Genomic DNA, 18,927 nt, shown 5'->3' on the forward strand with positions numbered 1-18,927 from the left:
AGGACCTTGAGCGTGGCTGAGTTGCACCCATGACCAGCTCTGAAACCAGATTGCATAGCGGAGAAGGTACGGTGGGATTCGAAATGGTCGGTGACCTGTTTGTTAACTTGGCTTTCGAAGACTTTAGAAAGACAGGGTAGGATAGATATAGGTCTGTAACAGTTTAGGTCTAGAGTTTCTCCCCCTTTGAAGAGGGGGATGACCGCGACAGCTTTCCAATCTTTAGGGATCTCCAACGATACGAAAGAGAGGTTGAACAGGCTAGTAATAGGGGTTGAAACAATTGCGGCAGATAATTTTAGAAAGAGAGGGTCCAGATTGTCTAGCCCAGCTGATTTGTAGGGATCCAGATTTTGCAGCTCTCTCAGAACATCAGGATTTGGGTGAAGGAGAAATGGGGGAAACTTGGGCAAGTGGCTGTGGGGGGTGCAGAGCTGTTGAGCTGTTGACCGGGGTAGGGATAGCCAGGTGGAAAGCATGGCCAGCTGTAGAAAAATGCTTATTGAAATTCTCGATTATCGTAGATCTATCGTGGTGACAGTGTTTCCTAGACTCAGTGCAGTGGGCAGCTGGGAGGAGGTGCTCTTATGCTTACATTGCCTGTGAGCATCAGAGGGGAATCAGTTCAGAGCCCAAAAAAAATCTGATTCCAGGAGGACCATGAGCTGTTGCTATCGATAAGGTGTCTGATTCATAATTTCCACCTTGAATAGAAGTAGAGGGACTTTTGTCAGAGGTTGCTTGTTGTGAGCGCTGAGGGAACTTTATGCACTTGGCCAGATGATTCTGCATCTTTGTTGCATTCTTCACATATGATTTGGCACAGTATTTGCAAACGTACACTGTTTTTCCTTCTACATTAGCTGCAGTGAAATGTCTCCACACATCAAATAGTGCTCGTGGCATTTTCCTGTAAAGATTAGAATTTTTTTTGTCAAAAAATAAAATAAAATTCCATGTACAGATAAATAGTTAAGCAGTTTGATTAAACAACTCCTTTGTAAGATACATTTTTTTTAAATGTAACATGTATGGAAATAGGTGAATTAATACTCCTCAGTTAGCAGGCTCAAGCAAGCTAAAACCCACATGGTAGCAAAAATTAACTAGCAGAAATTGTTAACAAGTTAGAAATGATTTAAACACACTTTTCTGTAGGCTACTATTTACTAGTTGACAAATAATCATGTACGTCATATAAAATATATTCACCCCACCCAGTACTGTAATCAAAACTTACCAGAAAGCATGTAGTCCTTGGCTCAGACAGTGTAGTAGTGTGGGCTCAATAGCATCTCATTAGTGTGCAAGATCTTGAGAATCAGTGATGGAAGAGTGCACTGCTCATGTGATGGAAGAATGCACTGTGCATGCAGAGGGTTGCAATGCCATTGAATTGGGGATAGTTAACCAAAATATGCTACAAGACCTAGAATTGCCTTATATGTATCCCACAAAAAAAGATTCACTGTTATAAGCTAACTTTTTTGATGAATTTAAGCAAAATTCCCCAAATTCCCAGGCTTAACTTCCAGAAAAATTCAGGAAATTTACTGCAAAGTTTCCGACCCTTTGCAACCTTCCTCCCCATCTTTCCTTGAATGGCCGCCTTCCTTCCCCCTGTTTTGTTGTGCCTGCTGGTCCTGCTCCCTCTCCTCATGGCATTAGAAAATGTCTACAATGTCCTTAACAATACATCATACAAAACACAATGTCATGAACACTAGGCTAAACCAATGATGCAGAGACACGAGACAAAACACTAGATGAAAAAACATGGTGAGTTCCTAAGCAGAGCAGCATGGCAGCCCTTTGACACACTGCAGTAGGTAATATTCTGTTAAATAGAGTAGACAAGGCAGCACATGAAGTGTCTGAGCATTATCAGGCTGTTCCTAAAGCAGATGGGAACAGCTGTTGCTGTGGTTTCTAGAGTTCAATAGGGTTCATGAAGCCATACTGACAGCCAGTCAGGCTCCTAATGTATAATCCTCTTATGGCTCTCCTTTCCCCCCTGTAGGCCCATTCTGCTATCCCCCTGACAACACCAGCAGCATAATCTACCATTGGACAGAATTGGACAGGACTCGGGACTCATAAAGACAACATACTGTGAACAGAGGTGACCTCTGGAACTGGTTGCAGAAGTCCCGTTGATTCATGGCAGTGGGTAACACGCACCCCCCCATATTCTCTCTCCACACTGCTGTCTGCTCTAGAGTCTGACAGTGACGTAGCGCTGAGCAGTTACTTGCTTACAACCCGCAGAGGCGTCTAAGATGCAGAATGATGAGAATAGATGGGCTGAGTGTTCAGCAGACAGACATCAGGCAGCAGTGGCAATACGAGTCTGCTCAGACAGACAGGGAAGCTGTCTACTGAGCCACATCAGCATACAGCAGCAGTGGACATTGTGGCGCAGCAGCAGCACCCAGACAGTCAGACATTGAAAAACCCCCACAAGACCAAGCTCATTCAGATCAGATGTGACAGCAAGGGAATTCTCATTTCAGAATTTGCCACATAACATAATCATGCTTCTGAGTGGATAACACATTTAAAGAAATCATTTCTGGTGGATGCTTTGTGAAGGGGTAATTCCACGTTAACGGAAATACGCTTTGACTCGATTTGTCACATGAAAATGTATGTATGCCAAACATATGCCTCATAAACCATATAACTCTATGCACAAGTCCCAGATCTGTACTATATAGAAATGCATAATATGATATGAATATCATTATTTTCCTGATGATAGGTAAAGAATGGTAGAAATATGCAATATCCTACATATTTGGGTATTATTCTACACACTGGCTATTATTGTAATGAGCTACGCCCCCAAACAAGACCACATTTGGTTGGTCCGGACCAGACCAAATCTGAAACAATCATAGACGTCTATATTTCATAAGTTTGGACATCACACAGTACAGCACAGTAGAACACAGTACAGCCAGTAAAGTAGAGTTCAGTACATTATACTGTACTCTACTTTAGTGTGCTCTACTGTAGTGTTCAAACTTGTGAAACATCTACATCTACGATTGGTTCCGATTTGGTCTGGCCAAAGGATGGTTGTTACAGTAAATGGAAAGAGGGTAGGTGGTAGGTGTCAATAAGAGCCCGGAGAGGTGGCGTTAACTGTAGCGAGAGAGAAGAGTGAGAGACAGCGGCAGAGAGAGAGAGAGGGAGTGTCAGAGGATATCCAGACTGTTTTCACAGTCTTGCTTTTGACCACCAGATGACAGAAAGTGTAACGATGTGCTCTAAGGGTCGGGAAGCAAGTTCAGGGAGTGAGTGTTTTAATAAACAAAACAAGAAACACTAACAGCACAGACATGAAAATGAAACAGAAAAAATGACGCCTGGGGAAGGAACCTGTCACGGATCCCTCTGGAACTTTCATTGCGCACACCTGACCCCTATTCCCACTGATTGTATTTGTATGCATGTGCCCTTTGTTCACCATGGTGGGGTCCATTATTGTTACAATGTCCGTTGGTGCATGTGAGTACCTGTGCTGTGTGTTTTGGGCTTTCGTACAATTGTGGATTGCGCAGATGATTACGGGTCTCGTCCCGTGTGTTAATCATCGTGTGCGTGTGTTATTTATTCGAGGTACTCCTCGATCTTTTGTTTGGGTTTCAACCCTGTGTGTTGTATACGTGTTTGTTTGGTCTTCGTCCCCGTGCCTTTACACGGCACGCCGGAATTTGGGGTATTATTGTTATGAGAATTTCGTTATCAATGTTCATAAACTTAAATGAATCTACTCAGTCTGCAACCCAGAGTTTGTAAGACTATGGTTGAATTTAAACAGACAGGGTCCCAGCTTACAATAGTGAAAATGTTTATTCACGAGAGCACTCTGAAGTCCATTATACAAAGACATCCATTTTATAACTTGCTCCTTACTTACGCACATACTTCCACACAAACAGTAGATAGCCGACAGTTCCATTCCCCCGAGATTAGGGAAACCTTGAGAAGTACTCCCTGTCCTATCATAAGTTTCTCAGAGTTCTAGCCAGGTCGGGTCAAACACTGTTTAATTGTTCTCGGTATTTTCTTAGGCACACACATACACACACATTTCTCTCCCTCACAGGTCTCTTCTGAACCTAGTTGGACTTACGTTTAATACTTTAATTATTCCTTATACATGCTACATAAACTATAATCACTAATAGTTCGGTTTCAGGGTGGAATTATTAAATCATTATCTTTAAACACATAAATTCCCTTATCAATTATTTTTTAAAACTATTACGCATTCCTGCGTCTGTCTCCTGAATCATTCATACCAGCGTGACAGAACCAAAGGGAGTGACATATATAGGGCAGGTGATGGAGTCCAGATGAGTGTCATAAAGCGCATATCGATGATGACAGGTGTGCGCCATAACGATCAGCCTGGTGACCTAGAGGCCGGAGAGGGAGCACACATGACAGAAGAAAAAAAAAATTGCAGTAATTCCGTTACCAATTTGGTAACAGAATTATGGGTTTTAATCACTTAAGACTTCATAAACAAACTTGGTATTAGTAAACACTAACTAATTGATAGGTCTACCTTTACTTGATACTTCTGTGAACTTTCATTATCCTCTCTACTCATAAACTTCTAATCTAATATGGGAGAGAAATTACAACATATCTTAAAGATATGTGGGTTTTTGGTAACGGAATTACAATGCACAAGGTAATGTTTCTTAAACTTACAGAAGTCAAATCATTTATCCAAAAATAAATATAAGTGTTGATATTAGTTGGCAGGGGTCTTTAATTCAGTCTTTAATTGTGTTTTGATGTTTAAGACGTTTGCTATTTGACCAGAAATCAAAGTCTGTACTTATTCCACATTTCCACATTTTTAGGATAGAAAATGTTAGAAAAATCTATACATACTTTCATTTCAAAAATGTTTATTGTTAGCTTTCATTTGATATGCTCCTATGAACTTCACTTGTTGGTGGTCATGGCTCCTTTTAGATGGAAATGGCCCCTACACACAGGCAACGCAGCTATTCGCCTAATGCACCCTGGCAATAGCTGCTACGCTAGGCTTCTCTCATTATGTGGCTGGAGACAAAAACGTGATAACAGATGACATCTAAAGTATTGACTATTACATGTACTGTATAGGCTTGGAAGCAGAGGTTCGATGAACTGCATGTAGGCGGCCGTGGCCCAATGCATTCATTCCACAAGACTCTGCCATTGATCTCAGGATAATGATAGTGGTCTTCAATGTTGATGATCTTTCTCTATTGTGTTTGGCTGCGCTAATATGATATTTCTAAAATAACAACAATCAAAACATATATCGAGGGGATTTGAAATCAAAGAGTCATGTCGAGTCTTGGTTTGTTTTCCTAATGTCTTGCAGTTGCATACAGAACTGTCAGTTCCCCTCAAGCTCCCAGGAGCCTCACTCCCTAAACCTCTCCACTCCCACCTCCATGCAGCCTTCTGGCCCTGAGGGGGGCATAGGAGATGCTGTGCTGCATCAGCATCGCTCTGGAGCAGGAAGGCCTTTAATAAACCGCCATCATGCCTCTTCCTCTACTTGTATTGACTTTCAAATGAACTTATTGTGTTTTACACACACTGTTGTTCAACTTTACTGTACAATGCTATAATTACTAGAATGGCGACTTGTTGAATGAAAGTAACTGAAAAGTGAATGTAGGCTTACACTGTACAGCCAGGGTTTATACTGTATGCGAACCTGGATAAACACTGAACAGTATACGTGTTACTGTTTTTCCATGTTCAACCAGTGCGGTATCTCTTTTCAAGAGTCCTCTCCAGCAAACCAGACAAACAGAGGGCGAGAGGGGCCTTACATTAGGGTTCTTCAAACGGAAACCTCAGGCAGATAAGAGGGTGACAATGAGAAAGGGGAAGAAAGAAACAGAGGCGTTGAATTGAGGGAAGTAAGTAAGCAAGAGGTTTCACAAACACAGCAAATAGAAGTTGCTCAAAAGTGACAACGGGGGTATTAATACAGAAGGAGGTCAATAGGTAGGCAGCTGAGAGGGAAGTCAGGGTATATAATTGCAAATTAACTATTGATATCAGGGCATTAAGATTGATCCATGGCATACAATAACTGTAAAAATATTCTGTTTATCCACCATCTTCTTAAACGGCCATTATGGCTGGACAGGCAGAAAATTGGGATGAGAAAAATCTATAAAAACAGTCAGCCTACACACAAGAAGCCCTATTGTATTCAAGTTGTGAACTCAATGGAAGCTTTGGTTGACAGTGCCACCTGTCATTTATCGATCCTGGCGAAGTCCTTGCCTGAGTGGAATGGTGAGGATAGATTATTTGAAGATCCAGACTGAGTGTCTACAAGCTGCCAGCTTTGTAGCCCAGTTGTCAATTAACTATTTTATTGTCTCACTTCACTTTCATTTATAGCCAAGACACACACCATGCACTCAAGGACACACACACAAAGGACACGTAGGACAACATGCACAAATTAGTGTCTTTTTTTGTCCCCAGTCTATTAAATTTGGACAAAATGCTGAGGACAGTGGTTGGAGTCCACTGACTGCCAACATCCCTCTGCATCCAACTACCAACCAATGTGGACAGAGAGTTGAGTGTTGTGAGAAGCCTAGTGCTATTGAGCAATTCAAACACAATCATGGCACATCTATCTCTGTACATCTTTTTTTTATAAAGCCACCATGTGGACTGGCTGTGCCACTATGTTTTTGTTGTCATATTATTGCTCTAGATTGCAGGAAATGGCAGTTACAGGTGTAAAAAAATAACAAAAATAAACATAAACTTGCCGTACTCAGCAGCACCAACTTCTTAAAAAATCCTGGGGAGAACCATGCACACTGACAGTGAGAAGGTTTGAGAAAGCATTAGACTCGATTCAAAGACAGCACATCGTTGTCTGTGGGGGGATAGAAAAATATTTGGAGAAGAATCTAATTAGGTCCACAGTTCACGACAGCTGACATTCTGTGTTGTCCCGGGAGTGGAAGTTTCATGAACCTCTCATTCGTTGCTTTATCTGTGTCCTTCCCTCAGCATTAGCTAATTGGCCCTGGAAGCTGAAGAAGACGAATGAGATTGGAAGGCAGTCTGGCAAGAAACAGGACAGGCAGAGGGGCCCAAGTCTTTTTATGAGGCAGCACAGACAGAGACACTAGCAGCACAGTTTCTTGCATCTTCATCATCCTTCCTCCCAGCAACATCGCAGGACTTCTGGATCTCTGGGAATATGAGCAGAGATCTCCCTGGTTGATGAACATGTACTGTAGACCTAACATGGAACCCAAACCAGCTGCGCGCGTGCGCAATCGTGCATAAATGTATTTTGTCCCCTCACACCAAACGCGATCACGACACGCAGGTTAAAATATCAAAACAAACTGCACCAATTATATTAATTTGGGTACAGGTCGAAAAGCATTAAACATTATGGCAATTTAGCTAGCTAGCTTGCACTTGCTAGCTAATTAGTCCTTTTTAGCTATCTTGCTGTTGCTAGCTAATTTGTCCTGGGATATAAACAGTGAGTTGTTATTTTACCTGAAATGCACAAGGTCCTCTACTCCGACAATTAATCCACACATAAAACGGTCAACCGAATCGTTTCTAGTCATCTCTCCTCCTTCTAAGCTTTTTCTTCTCTGGACTTTATATTGCGATTGGCAACTTTCATAAATTAGGTGCATTACCGCCACTGACTTCATTCGTCTTTCAATCACCCACGTGGGTATAACCAATGAGGAGATGGCACATGGGTACCTGCTTCTATAAACCAATGAGGAGATGGGAGAGGCAGGACTTGCAGCGCGATCTGCGTCAGAAATAGAACTGACTTCTATTTTAGCCCTTGGCAATGCAGACGCTCGTTGGCGCGCGCGAGCAGTGTGGGTGCAATAATTGAATAATATAGATTTCTACATTTATTTTGCAATGCTCGCGCACGAGCAATGTAGTCAGCCTGTAAGTGCTTCCTCTCTCCTAACTATGGAAAAGTCCCAGACAGTAGACACCCTGTCTCATGCTTTATGCTGAGATGCAGAAGAGGAGGGACTAGCAACCCCTGAGTCACTGTGTCAAAATGTGGCTAGTGAACAATGATTGGTGTGCTTGTCTGGATAGGAGACATGTAAAGGGAATGTGTACTATTAACCTAATACCTTTCATCTTCAGAGAGTAAAATGTGTCTTTCACTGTGTACAGTGGAACAGTCCTATTGCCTTAAAACAAATCTCAGAATATCAAACACAGACTTCAAAACATACAATATTCACAGAGACAGAAGAAATGCCAGAATTCTCTCACTTTCTGCACAGTGTGTTTGTTTGTTTTGTCTACCCCAGAGGGCAGGGGAACTCATTAGATGCATATAAATGAACAAGTGGAGCGATATCCTCATGTGCATTTCGCAACGTGGTCAGATCTGGTCAGAATTCTGGATGGAGCGACATCCTGCTCATCATTACTACATTGTTTTTTAAATCTGTATTAGATATGTGTGTGCAACATTTCTATGTGCAGAGGGCGGGGATGATTGGGCATCACTTAGCCTAGAGGAGAACAGGCATGCTGTATGGTTCACGGTTATTCTTCTCAAGTTCTGCTGCTGCAATTGAATATGTGTAGCTGAGGTCAGCTACTGGAAATGGGAGGGGCCTAATGTACAGTAGCCTCACTCTGAGGTTCTGTGAGTTATGTGGTCCGAGAAGTATGCAGTTTAATTTTCTTGAGAAAATCGTGTGATTCAACAAAGATTGGAGCATGATATCTACCGGCGAGAGTGAAATCTGTGTGAGTACATTGTTGCATGGAGAGGGTCAGGGCCAGGGTCCTAGACAGGTCAGAACAGGCTAGGGCTTTTCTGTCCAAAGGCTATTGTATCATCCCCTCTTATATGAGCCACGTTACAATTCCCAGCAAGCGAGTTGACCCTATTGGCGCAATGCATAGGGTGTTTGCATTTCACACCAGCGACCTGGGGTTCACTTCCCTGCCCTCTGTTCCCTACACTATTGTAGACCTGGCTGTCCAGTGTCTGCCTACTGTTTTTGAAAGCAGCCTAGCTCTGAAAAGATCCACACTGTGCCTACCAAGACCACAAGTGTCACAACAGAGTGTTTCTATGTTATAGGCAAGGCTAAAAGGTAGTTATGTTTCCCTTTTGATGATTTTGAAATGGCAGCTTTGTGTTTGTGCATGTGCACGCGTGAGTGCGTGTGTATGCGTGCGTGCATTGTGCATGCGTGCATTGTGTGTTTGTGTGTGTATGTCTGTGTGAGTTTGGGAACAGGTCCATCCTCTGACTTGAGCTGTGAAGGCACAGAGTGAGTAAACCATTCACGTGAACCTAGGGCGGCAGGTAGCCTAGTGGTTAGAACGTTGGGCCAGTAACTGAAAGGTTGCTGGACCAAATCCCCGAGCTGACAAGTTAAAAATCTGTTGTTCTGCCCCTGAACAAAACAGTTAACACACTGTTCCCCGGTAGGCCATAATTGTAAATAAGAATTTGATCTTAACTGATTTGCCTAGTTTAAAAAAAAACGTTTATCTTGCCATTAGGGCAAAGAATCTGGCAGGCTGTCTGAACTGAAGCCATGTTTAGAAGACAACTTCATTTCCCACTCAACAACAAAAACAATGTTTTTTTAAACACTGATATTTAATGCCACATTTACTAAGACACTGCATTAAATCAGATTACAGGCCTAGATGCCTCTCAAAAAAAAAAATGTCCTTGCCATCTCAAAAAACTAAATTACAGTGCTGAAAGATCTAAGGAAAAGGCCTGAGTTAAGAAGAGAGCCGGGATTTGAAACACCACCTTATGAATATTTCAGAGGAACTGTGAATCAAAATGAAAGTGCAGGGCTCCAGTTCCCTACTCTCCAAGTGGATGGTGAGCCGTTTCTCCAGGATTAAAAATAGCAGCATAGGCTGAACTCTGCTGAAGAGGGTAATGGATTTAGAACTGAAGCATGAATGATGCTCCCACAAAAACACTGCTTTGAGGTGCAACAGCACACTGCTTAATCAATGCTACCCAACCTCATTAACATGTGTGATAAGGTGATAAGGTTCAGGGTTGGGGAATAACTGATTACAACAAAAAAATGAATCAGTTACATTACCAGAAAAAATATTTGTGAAAAAATTGATAATTCCTTCTTGGATTACTTTTACATTTAGAAAGATTACCTTTACATAAAAAAATAAAAATACATTATGACACCTTTCTGTTTTCTCAATAACATACAAATAAATCAGCACTGAAAAAAGGCACAAATGTAAGTTTAATAACTGTAACAGATTACATTTAGAGTAACCTACCCAACTCTGCTTAGGATGTGAGTGACTGATTGTATTCTAGCCAGACTGCCTTTGTAAACAAACAATTAGGACTATTTTGGAAATGCAGGCCATGGGAGCTAACATTTTCAGTAAAGCTTGTTATGCAAACACATCAAAATGGCATATAGTGCTGATTTAAAGGAATATATTTTTAAACTTTCAGTTTAACATTCAAGTGATATAGCTATGCAGTGTGTTGTCCCTAGCTTGAATAATATTTTAAAAAATGTAGTAAAAGGACTGTACCTGACCAATGTTTGTAGCCTGCTAGGCTAATGGCTAGCCCAATATGTACTCTTAAGGAGCCTAACGTTACCATTACTCCTTAAGGTGCAAGTACCTTATTATGTTATTTTCAGAGGTTGACTCAAATTCTCAATTGCGATATGGTTCTAGAAACATAAAGCCCTTTACTTTCATATCACATCAACATAATTTCACAAATGCAAAATACAAACTTACTGTACACTGTTTTAACCGGCTTTATCAGTTGCAGATGAAAGTATTCTTCAGCGACAACTTTTCTGGCGGCCTTCTTCCGTTACACACAGATGTTCGGGAACATGCTATATAGCTAATTATCACAAGTGGTCTCTCTGTCTTCCATAAACACGTGCAGTAACATGGAGATATGGCCGTTTGGGAACACTAACCCTATACAGTATATAATATATACACTACCGTTCAAAAGTTTGGGGTCACTTAGAAATGTCCTTGTTTTTGAAAGAACAGCAAATGTTTTATACATTAAAATAACGTCAAATTGATCAGAAATACAGTGTAGACATTGTTAATGTTGTAAATGACTATTGTAGCTGGAAACGGCTGATTTTTTATGCGTACATATGCGTACATACGCTCATTATCAGCAACCATCACTCCTGTGTTCCAATGGCACCTTGTGTTAGCTAATCCAAGTTTATCATTTTAAAAGGCTAATTGATCATTTGAAAACCCTTTTGCAATTATGTTAGCACAGCTGAAAACTGTTTCAGCGCATGGTCAGCTCATGGCAGACCTTACTCAATCCCCTCTCATTCGCCCCACTTCACAGTAGAAGCATCAAACAAGGTTCTAAAGACTTTTGACATCTAGTGGAAGCCTTAGGAAGTGCAATTTGACCCCATAGACACTGTGTATTCGATAGGCCAAGAGTTTAAAAAACTACAAACCTCAGATTTCCCACTCCTGGTTGGATTTTTCTCAGGTTTTCGCCTGCCATATGAGTTATGTTATACTCACAGACATCATTCAAACAGTTTTAGAAACTTCAGAGTGTTTTCTATCCAAATCTACTGAGTAGCAGGCAGTTTACTCTGGGCACGCTTTTCATCCAAACGTGAAAATGCTGCCCCCTAGCCCAAACAGGTTAACAATGTCTACACTGTATTTCTGATCAATTTTATGTTATTTTAATGGACAAAAATAATATTTTCTTTCAAAAACAAGGACATTTCTAAGTGACCCCAAACTTTTGAACAGTAGTGTGTATGTATACATATAGTGTATACATTTAACGTTTTGATTTTTGACAATTGTTTCTGTGATATGGAGGATAAGGTCATTATGCTTCCAAAATAATAACGCAAGCGATGAGTGTTAATGTTCAGAGCATAGTGGCTCTTAACAAAACTCGCCTTCATCCAATGACTCTTATGTGTAATGTACTGGAACTGAGTCATGATCAAGGGCTAGGCCCGTGGCTAGGTCACAGTCGGCCTGTTGTTTGCTGTCTTCTCTTGGTCTGTTCTGTTGATCTGTTTCTCTAAGACATTTCAATGTTTTGTAGACCTAGATTTCATAGTCCATAAACGGTTTTGAATTGTATTTTATCCAAGTTCAAATTCTGTTCTATTCTGTAGTTACCCACTAATAGGAAATCGATTCCATTATTTGCACTTAAGTACATTTCCCAGCCAAACCCATGACTGGTGTAGATTCAATCTACTAAACTGTTCACTGACTCCGTGAGAAAGTACAGAATGTCTGGTACACTGCGATGACGAAGGTTCCATCTCAGACATGTTACACCCCAAAAAATAGGTCTTTGTGATAGCATCGGCTGCTATGAGAAATGTAAACAGACTAATTTAAATTACGCACGATGTATATCTATATAAAAGAAGTGTTGTCTATAAGTGATAAGATAAATGTTATTGATAAACCGCTTTACCTGTAGATGTAGTTTCCATAGCAACGGGAGGCCTTTTCCCATCGTCCTCAAATTGATGAAATTGATCCAGGTCGCTCGTCTCCTCCCTGGTTTTCGGTTTAAAATCTTCACGTAGCTCATCAAACCGGGGTGGGGTGCTTCCAAACAGGCCATTTCTTTCATAATCGTCCCCAAACCATTTCCCTTCCGAACCTAGTTCGTCGCTGGGCTTCGAAGACATGCTTTTAGGGAGAGGTTGCGCGAGAGATAACAGGCACAAGCTGTAACGCGGGCTACACAATGGATAGTGGGTTGGTCAAACGAATAAAACAGGAAAATATGCTATGAAGGCCGACTGCCTTTACAAATGTATACTTAAACTGTAAAATTCTAATGGCTGCGCGGTCAAGTCCGAGAGCACAAGTGAGCGAGGTTGATTGTTTTAGTTCAGCGCTTCAAAGCTGACGTCATCGTATTAGCTTATTATGGTTGGCACTTATTTGGGGCAGAGTAACATTCTGTTAACTGTTTCAGCATGACTAATATTAAAGTGTTTGAATATACAATGGAAGTCAATCCAGTATGTTTCCAAGAGTACGCATAAAATAACTTGAGCATATTTCAAGCGTATCATGTTTGAAATGCTTAAAACCACATCACAATAATAACGCAAATTGTAATATTCCTGTACCGTGTTATGTTTGAACATACGACAGTTTTAGTTTTTTTGTTAAACGTTTTCACGTTAGTAGATGCAAGTAATTTCACTCATGCAAATATCCAGTTGAGGACCATTTCTTTGTTCTGTTCATGCTAGTTTCTGCTCAAATGAATTGCACTGTAGCGCCCTCATGTGGTGATGATCAAAAGTACGAAGAAAAAGTTCAGATGACTCCTGAGCAACGGGGACGCATTTCCCTAGATACGGGTTGATGACAAACCTTGCTGGGGCATGCTAGCTACAGGTGCACAATGTCTACCATATAAACACGCAAAAATTATATTTTTGTTTTCATAAAGAGAATAGCTGCAATAACAGATGTCCAAAACTGGTATTCGGTTAACTTAGTGGTCTGAGCAGACAGTGTCCGTGACAGTGAACTAATGTGCAGGTTGCAACTTGTGCAGGCTGCAACTTCGAATGTAAGTACATTTGCATTAGCTGGCGTTACAGTTAGCTAGTCCGCTATCGACGTTAGCTTAGCTAGAGCTAACGTAGCTAGCTAGTAAACTAATTATTGAGTGACACAAATCACGTATTCTTGCTATTTGTACTTATATGAAATGTTTTCTATCTCTTATCTGTCCTCAAATTTTAGCTAACGGTAAATGTTATGAATTTTTTCAGATGCTTGTTTACTGATAGGTAAGATTACCAAGACAACCCCCTACAGCCCCCAAACCAAGACAAGCTAAGTTTAGCAATGTTCCTTATTTTAGCTATACATGACATGATCAACAATTGCTTATATTTCAGCACAGAACAACATGATACAGAGTGAAAAGCAAAGACATAATGGTGATGAGGAGGCTGTCAAAGAACTGGTGAGTAATTTTGTGTCAACCAGATACTTATGATTAAAACTAGTGTCATTTTCTGTTTGGCTTGTGGAGACACTTTTTTTGTACCTCAACAGTGTATTGCCAATGGGGTGTCTTATGAGAAGATACCCCAGGAAGGTAGCAGCATCACAGCCCTGGAGGTGTTCTTCTCAGGTTATCCTCGTATGGTTGGCCTCTCCCTTTTTCCAAGGCTGTGCCAGCTCACATTGGTAGGCCAGAGTATCAGTCACATCAAGGGCCTTGAGTCCTGTCCCCTGCTTCGGGAGTTCTGGGTGGTGGAATGCCAGCTGACAGTAAGATCCAGGTTTCTCTTCATTCCTTCATGCTGACATCTTGGAGATGTGTGTAGAGTTTTCATCTAAAGAGTATCTAAAACAGAATTATATTGACCATCAAAACTGAGCATCTTTGATTTCTCAATTCAGAATAGACTGCAAAATGTCTGCAAAATAACTGTATCTAGCTAGGATTTGCATTTTCATCTTTAATACCAACAATACTTTTTTTGGGGGGGTATTTATTTTCATTATTGTAGGACATTTCTGGACTTCAGAATTGCCATCAGTTACAGAAGCTGTACCTCTATGACAATCAGATCAGTAAGATTGAGAATTTGGAGTCACTTGTCAATCTACAGGTGCTGTGGCTTAACAATAACTTCATCACTCACATAGAGGTATGGATGCATTTCTGTGTCATGTAAATGCACCTCATAATCTGTATAGATTGGTTTTGTTGAAATCTGCATTTTTTTTTAGATGTCTCATCCTTTCTTCATATCTGTTTAAAGGGATTAAACAGACTTCAAAAGCTGAGAGAGCTGAATTTAGCTGACAATAACATTGAGAAGATAGGTGAGTTGAAGGTTCATCTCCAATGGCTATAAACTTGACAGATTACATCTTTGATGTATTTATAATGATAATTATTATATCTGTTTCACAGGACACAGTCTTGATCCTAATATCAGCATTGAAAATCTGAATTTATCTGGGAACAAGATCTGCTCTTTTAAGGTAAGAAAAAAAAACATGAAACTATTTTCAAATAATGGAAGGTTGTAATTCTGCACCTTCTCAATCTAATATCTGACTACCACCTTTGCATATGGTGAATTACAGGCTTGCTTTTCAGTCGAATATCTTGATTGCCTAATTTATAGTAGATTCTATATATGATAATTCATTCAAACCTTTATTCTAGTCAACAATGTAGAAATCAGTCACCCGACAAAGGATTGGGTATTATTATTGATTGGCCGTCAGTCTCGATAGTTTCCTATTTCCCCGGGTCTCTTTGATTTTGAAAGAGCTGATTACAGCAATTCCCTGTATTTTATCTATGTCGAAGGCCTATTGCTACGGCAGTACAGAAATATCTGCTGATTTTAACTGTTGCACAATTCATCTGAAGCTTACCATCTTTGCCATTTTGATATGACATTTCTCCTTTAGTTGCCTGTTAAAAAGAAAAATAAGGAAATAAGTCCTTCTCTTTTCAAATAATACAAACACTAATTTTCATTCACTCAAACACTAATTTCATTGAGCTGCATGAATTAACTGTATCACATTTGCATGTGTCTTTTGTACTGTTGCAGGGTTAAAGGGAGATTCCCACAAAATTATGCATAAAATTGTGTTAAAAAATATATGTTTTACCATATTCTTACAACATACAGTATACAGAATGTCAGGTATGGCTTGAGTTTGGGTGAAGGAACAGTTGGTCCTCTATGATCTACCCTGAAACCTCAGAGTAACTCCCCACCAGCAAACAAGTAGAAATCCAATCATCTCATCAACCAATTATGTTAATGTAAATCCATTAAGGAGATGCCCTCCTCACAGATATACAGCATCAAAACCATTAGTGGGGTTGAGTGCCAATCAGGGTTGTGCATGCTTCAGTTTAGTGTTTTTAAACGTGTCCCTCTTAAGCATCAACATCATGTTATCGTGTTGTGTAACAGGAGCTGACCCTCCTGGCCCCATTGACCTGTCTGAGAGAGTTGGGACTGAAGGACCCCCAGTCAAGTCCCACCCCAGTATGTCTGCTGTGTAACTATGCCACCCACGTGCTCTACCACATGCCAGGCCTCCAGCGGCTTGACACCTACGACGTCTCCAGCAAGCATTTGAAGGACGCTGCTGAGGTACAGGTCAATAGTCCCAAGGGTCAGCTTTCGTAACTGTTGTCACTGTGCAGGCTCCAGGGCTGTGATAGCATAGAATTAGCAATTAGAATACTAGAATGGACATCACTTATCTTATAACAGTATTAAAGATCAGCCATTTTGGTAAAGAAGTAGAATTTCTCCCTGACCAAAATGGCTGCCATTACCACACCATTCTGGAGCTTTGAGGGTTTATGACATAATCCCTCTAGTAATTTAATAGGATCTTAATGTCTGATACTCTCTATTACTGAGAGATTAAAGCATTTGTTTAATAAGTCGTCCCTGAACTCTGATGATGGATGTATTTTTCCGGTGTTGTTTTTTTTCTAATCTTGTAATTACAGTCTAATGAACTATGGTATAAATAAAGGGGTTCCATTGCATACAGTACATTGTAACATCTGTTCATTCCAGTCCACTGTGATTAAGAAGATGATGTACTACAACATGCGTGTGCGAACAGCCCAGAGGAACCTGGCAGAGACCCAGGCCAATCTGCTGGAGAACAAGAGGAATCTCTTACAGCTGCCAGAGGACCGCATCAGAGCTCTCAATTATGCCCTCAAAAACGTCCGTACAACACTATGCCCTCAACAATGGACTTTTGATGCATATGTCATATATTTACAGTGGTGCTTAATATGACTATTGTGTTGGTGTCTTGAGCAGCTGGAGTGTGAGCTGTCGGAGGTGCAGGCTCTGTGCAGGAATTCGGCCCGTACCTGGGAGGATGGACTGTCACCGCTGAGTGAGGGCTCAGGGGACCGCAGTGACACCCTTGCTGACATCACCCGCGACCCCGGCCTGGAACACAAGATCCTCTCCAAGCTGGACACCCTGAAGGAGAGGTTGCAATTTTGGAACAGGAAGCTGGAGGAGTGAGTTCATGTACATTAATAATGGATTAGACCTCCAAGAGTGTATAAATCTAAAATCAAATTATATTTGTCAAATGCGTCGAATACAACAGGTGTAGTAGACCTTACGGTGAAATGCTTACTTACAAGCCCTAAACCAACAATGCAGTTTTAAGAAAATAGAGTTAAGAAAATATTTATTAAATAAATTAAAGTTTAAAAAATCATAATAATAAATAAATAACACAGACCCCAAAGCAAATCAGGGGTAGAAAAATAAATCAAATCAAATTTTATTTGTCACATACACATGGTTAGCAGATGTTAATGCGAGTGTAGCGAAATGCTTGTGCTTCTAGTTCCGACAATGCAGTAATAACCAACAAGTAATCTAACCTAACAATTCCACAACTACTACCTTATACACACAAGTGTAAAGGGATAAAGAATATGTACATAAAGATATATGAATGAGTGATGGTACAGAACGGCATAGGCAAGATGCAGTAGATGGTATAGAGTACAGTATATACATATGAGATGAGTAATGTAGGGTATGGATACATGTATTAAATAGGTTTATTCAAAGAGGACAAATCATAGATGTTATGCTGAGAGGTAGATGTTCATTCTTCACTGTCCTCAGTGATTCTCTCCACAGAACAAAGGAGACAGGATGTAATTTATAACCCAACCCTAGCTTGTGGTTGACCAATTAGAATTCCTTGCAATAAAACTTGGCCAATGGCCAAATAACAAGTATCCTATTTCAGGCTCAATGTATAAACAATTTGGACCAATGAGAACTTGCCGTGTAGCTATGAGTTCCAGACTGAAATTCCTCCCATGTCTCTGACCCATTGATCATTAATCCCCTTTTACAGAAATAACCTTGCAATGAGTGACATGTATCCATCGTGATCCATTGATCGTTAGTACTCTATTGACTTTTAGTCCTCTTGACCTTTAGTCCTCTGTGTTGTGTATTTATCTTCGAAATATCCATACACTCCCCTAGACCATTTAAAAAAGAAATATACTTAAAATGAATTTTTAGAAAACATGAAAAAATAGACAGTATAAAAAACATTAGCAGTAAGCATAAAATCATTCACATTAAACACCTTGCATTTCTATAAAACACAAAGGGCATATTTTACTTGCTGTTACAATAAGAAATATTTTTTATAACTTTGTTTTAAATCTAAGTATTAACAGGTGTAATGATGATGTCTCACGATTCCTACCACATCATGTATTTGGAGGAAACTCACACAAAAAAATATTTTCTGCAAGACAATAATATTCAATCGTCCTATTGGCAAGGTAATCATTCACAAAGTCCTTTAAAAGTGACCAGCTCTTCCACACTGGTATCAGTCCCACATACAGTGCCTTGCAAAAGTATTGGCGTTTTTCCTATTTTACTGCATTACATCCTGTAATTTAAATGGATTTATATTTGGATTTCATGTAATGGACATACACAAAATAGTCCAAATTGGTGAAGTGAAAAAAATTACTTGTTTAAAAAAAATAAAGAAATAAAAACGGAAAAGTGGTGCGTGCATACAGTTGAAGTCGGAAGTTTACATACACTTAGGTTGGAGTCATTAAAACTCGTTTTTCAACCACTCCACAAATTTCTTGTTAACAAACTATAGTTCTGGCAAGTCGGTTAGGACATCTACTTTGTGCATGACACAAGTAATTTTTCCAACAATTGTTTACAGACAGATTATTTCACTTATAATTCACTGTATCACAATTCCAGTGGGTCAGAAGTTTACATACACTAA

General features: G+C 40.2%; 2 protein-coding genes across 4 annotated transcripts in view; one reads left to right on the top strand and one right to left on the bottom strand.

Annotated features, from left to right (window-relative positions):
* LOC111963331 (reticulon-1-A) overlaps positions 1 to 12,988 on the bottom strand; it is a 45,746-nt gene extending 32,758 nt beyond the window's left edge. The window contains exon 1 of one of the 2 annotated variants that reach the window (XM_023986692.3): positions 12,551 to 12,988. In XM_023986692.3, the coding sequence (XP_023842460.1) occupies positions 12,551 to 12,770 (220 nt within the window). In that variant the 5' untranslated portion in view covers positions 12,771 to 12,988. The remainder of the gene's footprint in view (positions 1 to 12,550) is intronic. The other variant, XM_023986691.3, reaches the window with a different exon arrangement.
* Positions 12,989 to 13,345: 357 nt separating this feature from the next.
* lrrc9 (leucine rich repeat containing 9) overlaps positions 13,346 to 18,927 on the top strand; it is a 29,481-nt gene continuing 23,899 nt past the window's right edge. Inside the window, exons 1-10 of one of the 2 annotated variants that reach the window (XM_023986697.2) lie at positions 13,346 to 13,672; positions 13,878 to 13,895; positions 14,007 to 14,074; positions 14,167 to 14,385; positions 14,628 to 14,768; positions 14,883 to 14,946; positions 15,038 to 15,108; positions 16,065 to 16,247; positions 16,686 to 16,841; positions 16,941 to 17,149. In XM_023986697.2, coding sequence (XP_023842465.1) covers positions 14,018 to 14,074; positions 14,167 to 14,385; positions 14,628 to 14,768; positions 14,883 to 14,946; positions 15,038 to 15,108; positions 16,065 to 16,247; positions 16,686 to 16,841; positions 16,941 to 17,149 — 1,100 coding nt within the window. In that variant the 5' untranslated portion in view covers positions 13,346 to 13,672; positions 13,878 to 13,895; positions 14,007 to 14,017. Of the gene's footprint in view, positions 13,673 to 13,877; positions 13,896 to 14,006; positions 14,386 to 14,627; positions 14,769 to 14,882; positions 14,947 to 15,037; positions 15,109 to 16,064; positions 16,248 to 16,685; positions 16,842 to 16,940; positions 17,150 to 18,927 lie in introns of those variants that run through there. The other variant, XM_023986696.2, reaches the window with a different exon arrangement.

Source organism: Salvelinus sp. IW2-2015, linkage group LG4q.2 (assembly GCF_002910315.2).
Source record: "Salvelinus sp. IW2-2015 linkage group LG4q.2, ASM291031v2, whole genome shotgun sequence".
NCBI lineage: Eukaryota > Metazoa > Chordata > Actinopteri > Salmoniformes > Salmonidae > Salvelinus > Salvelinus sp. IW2-2015.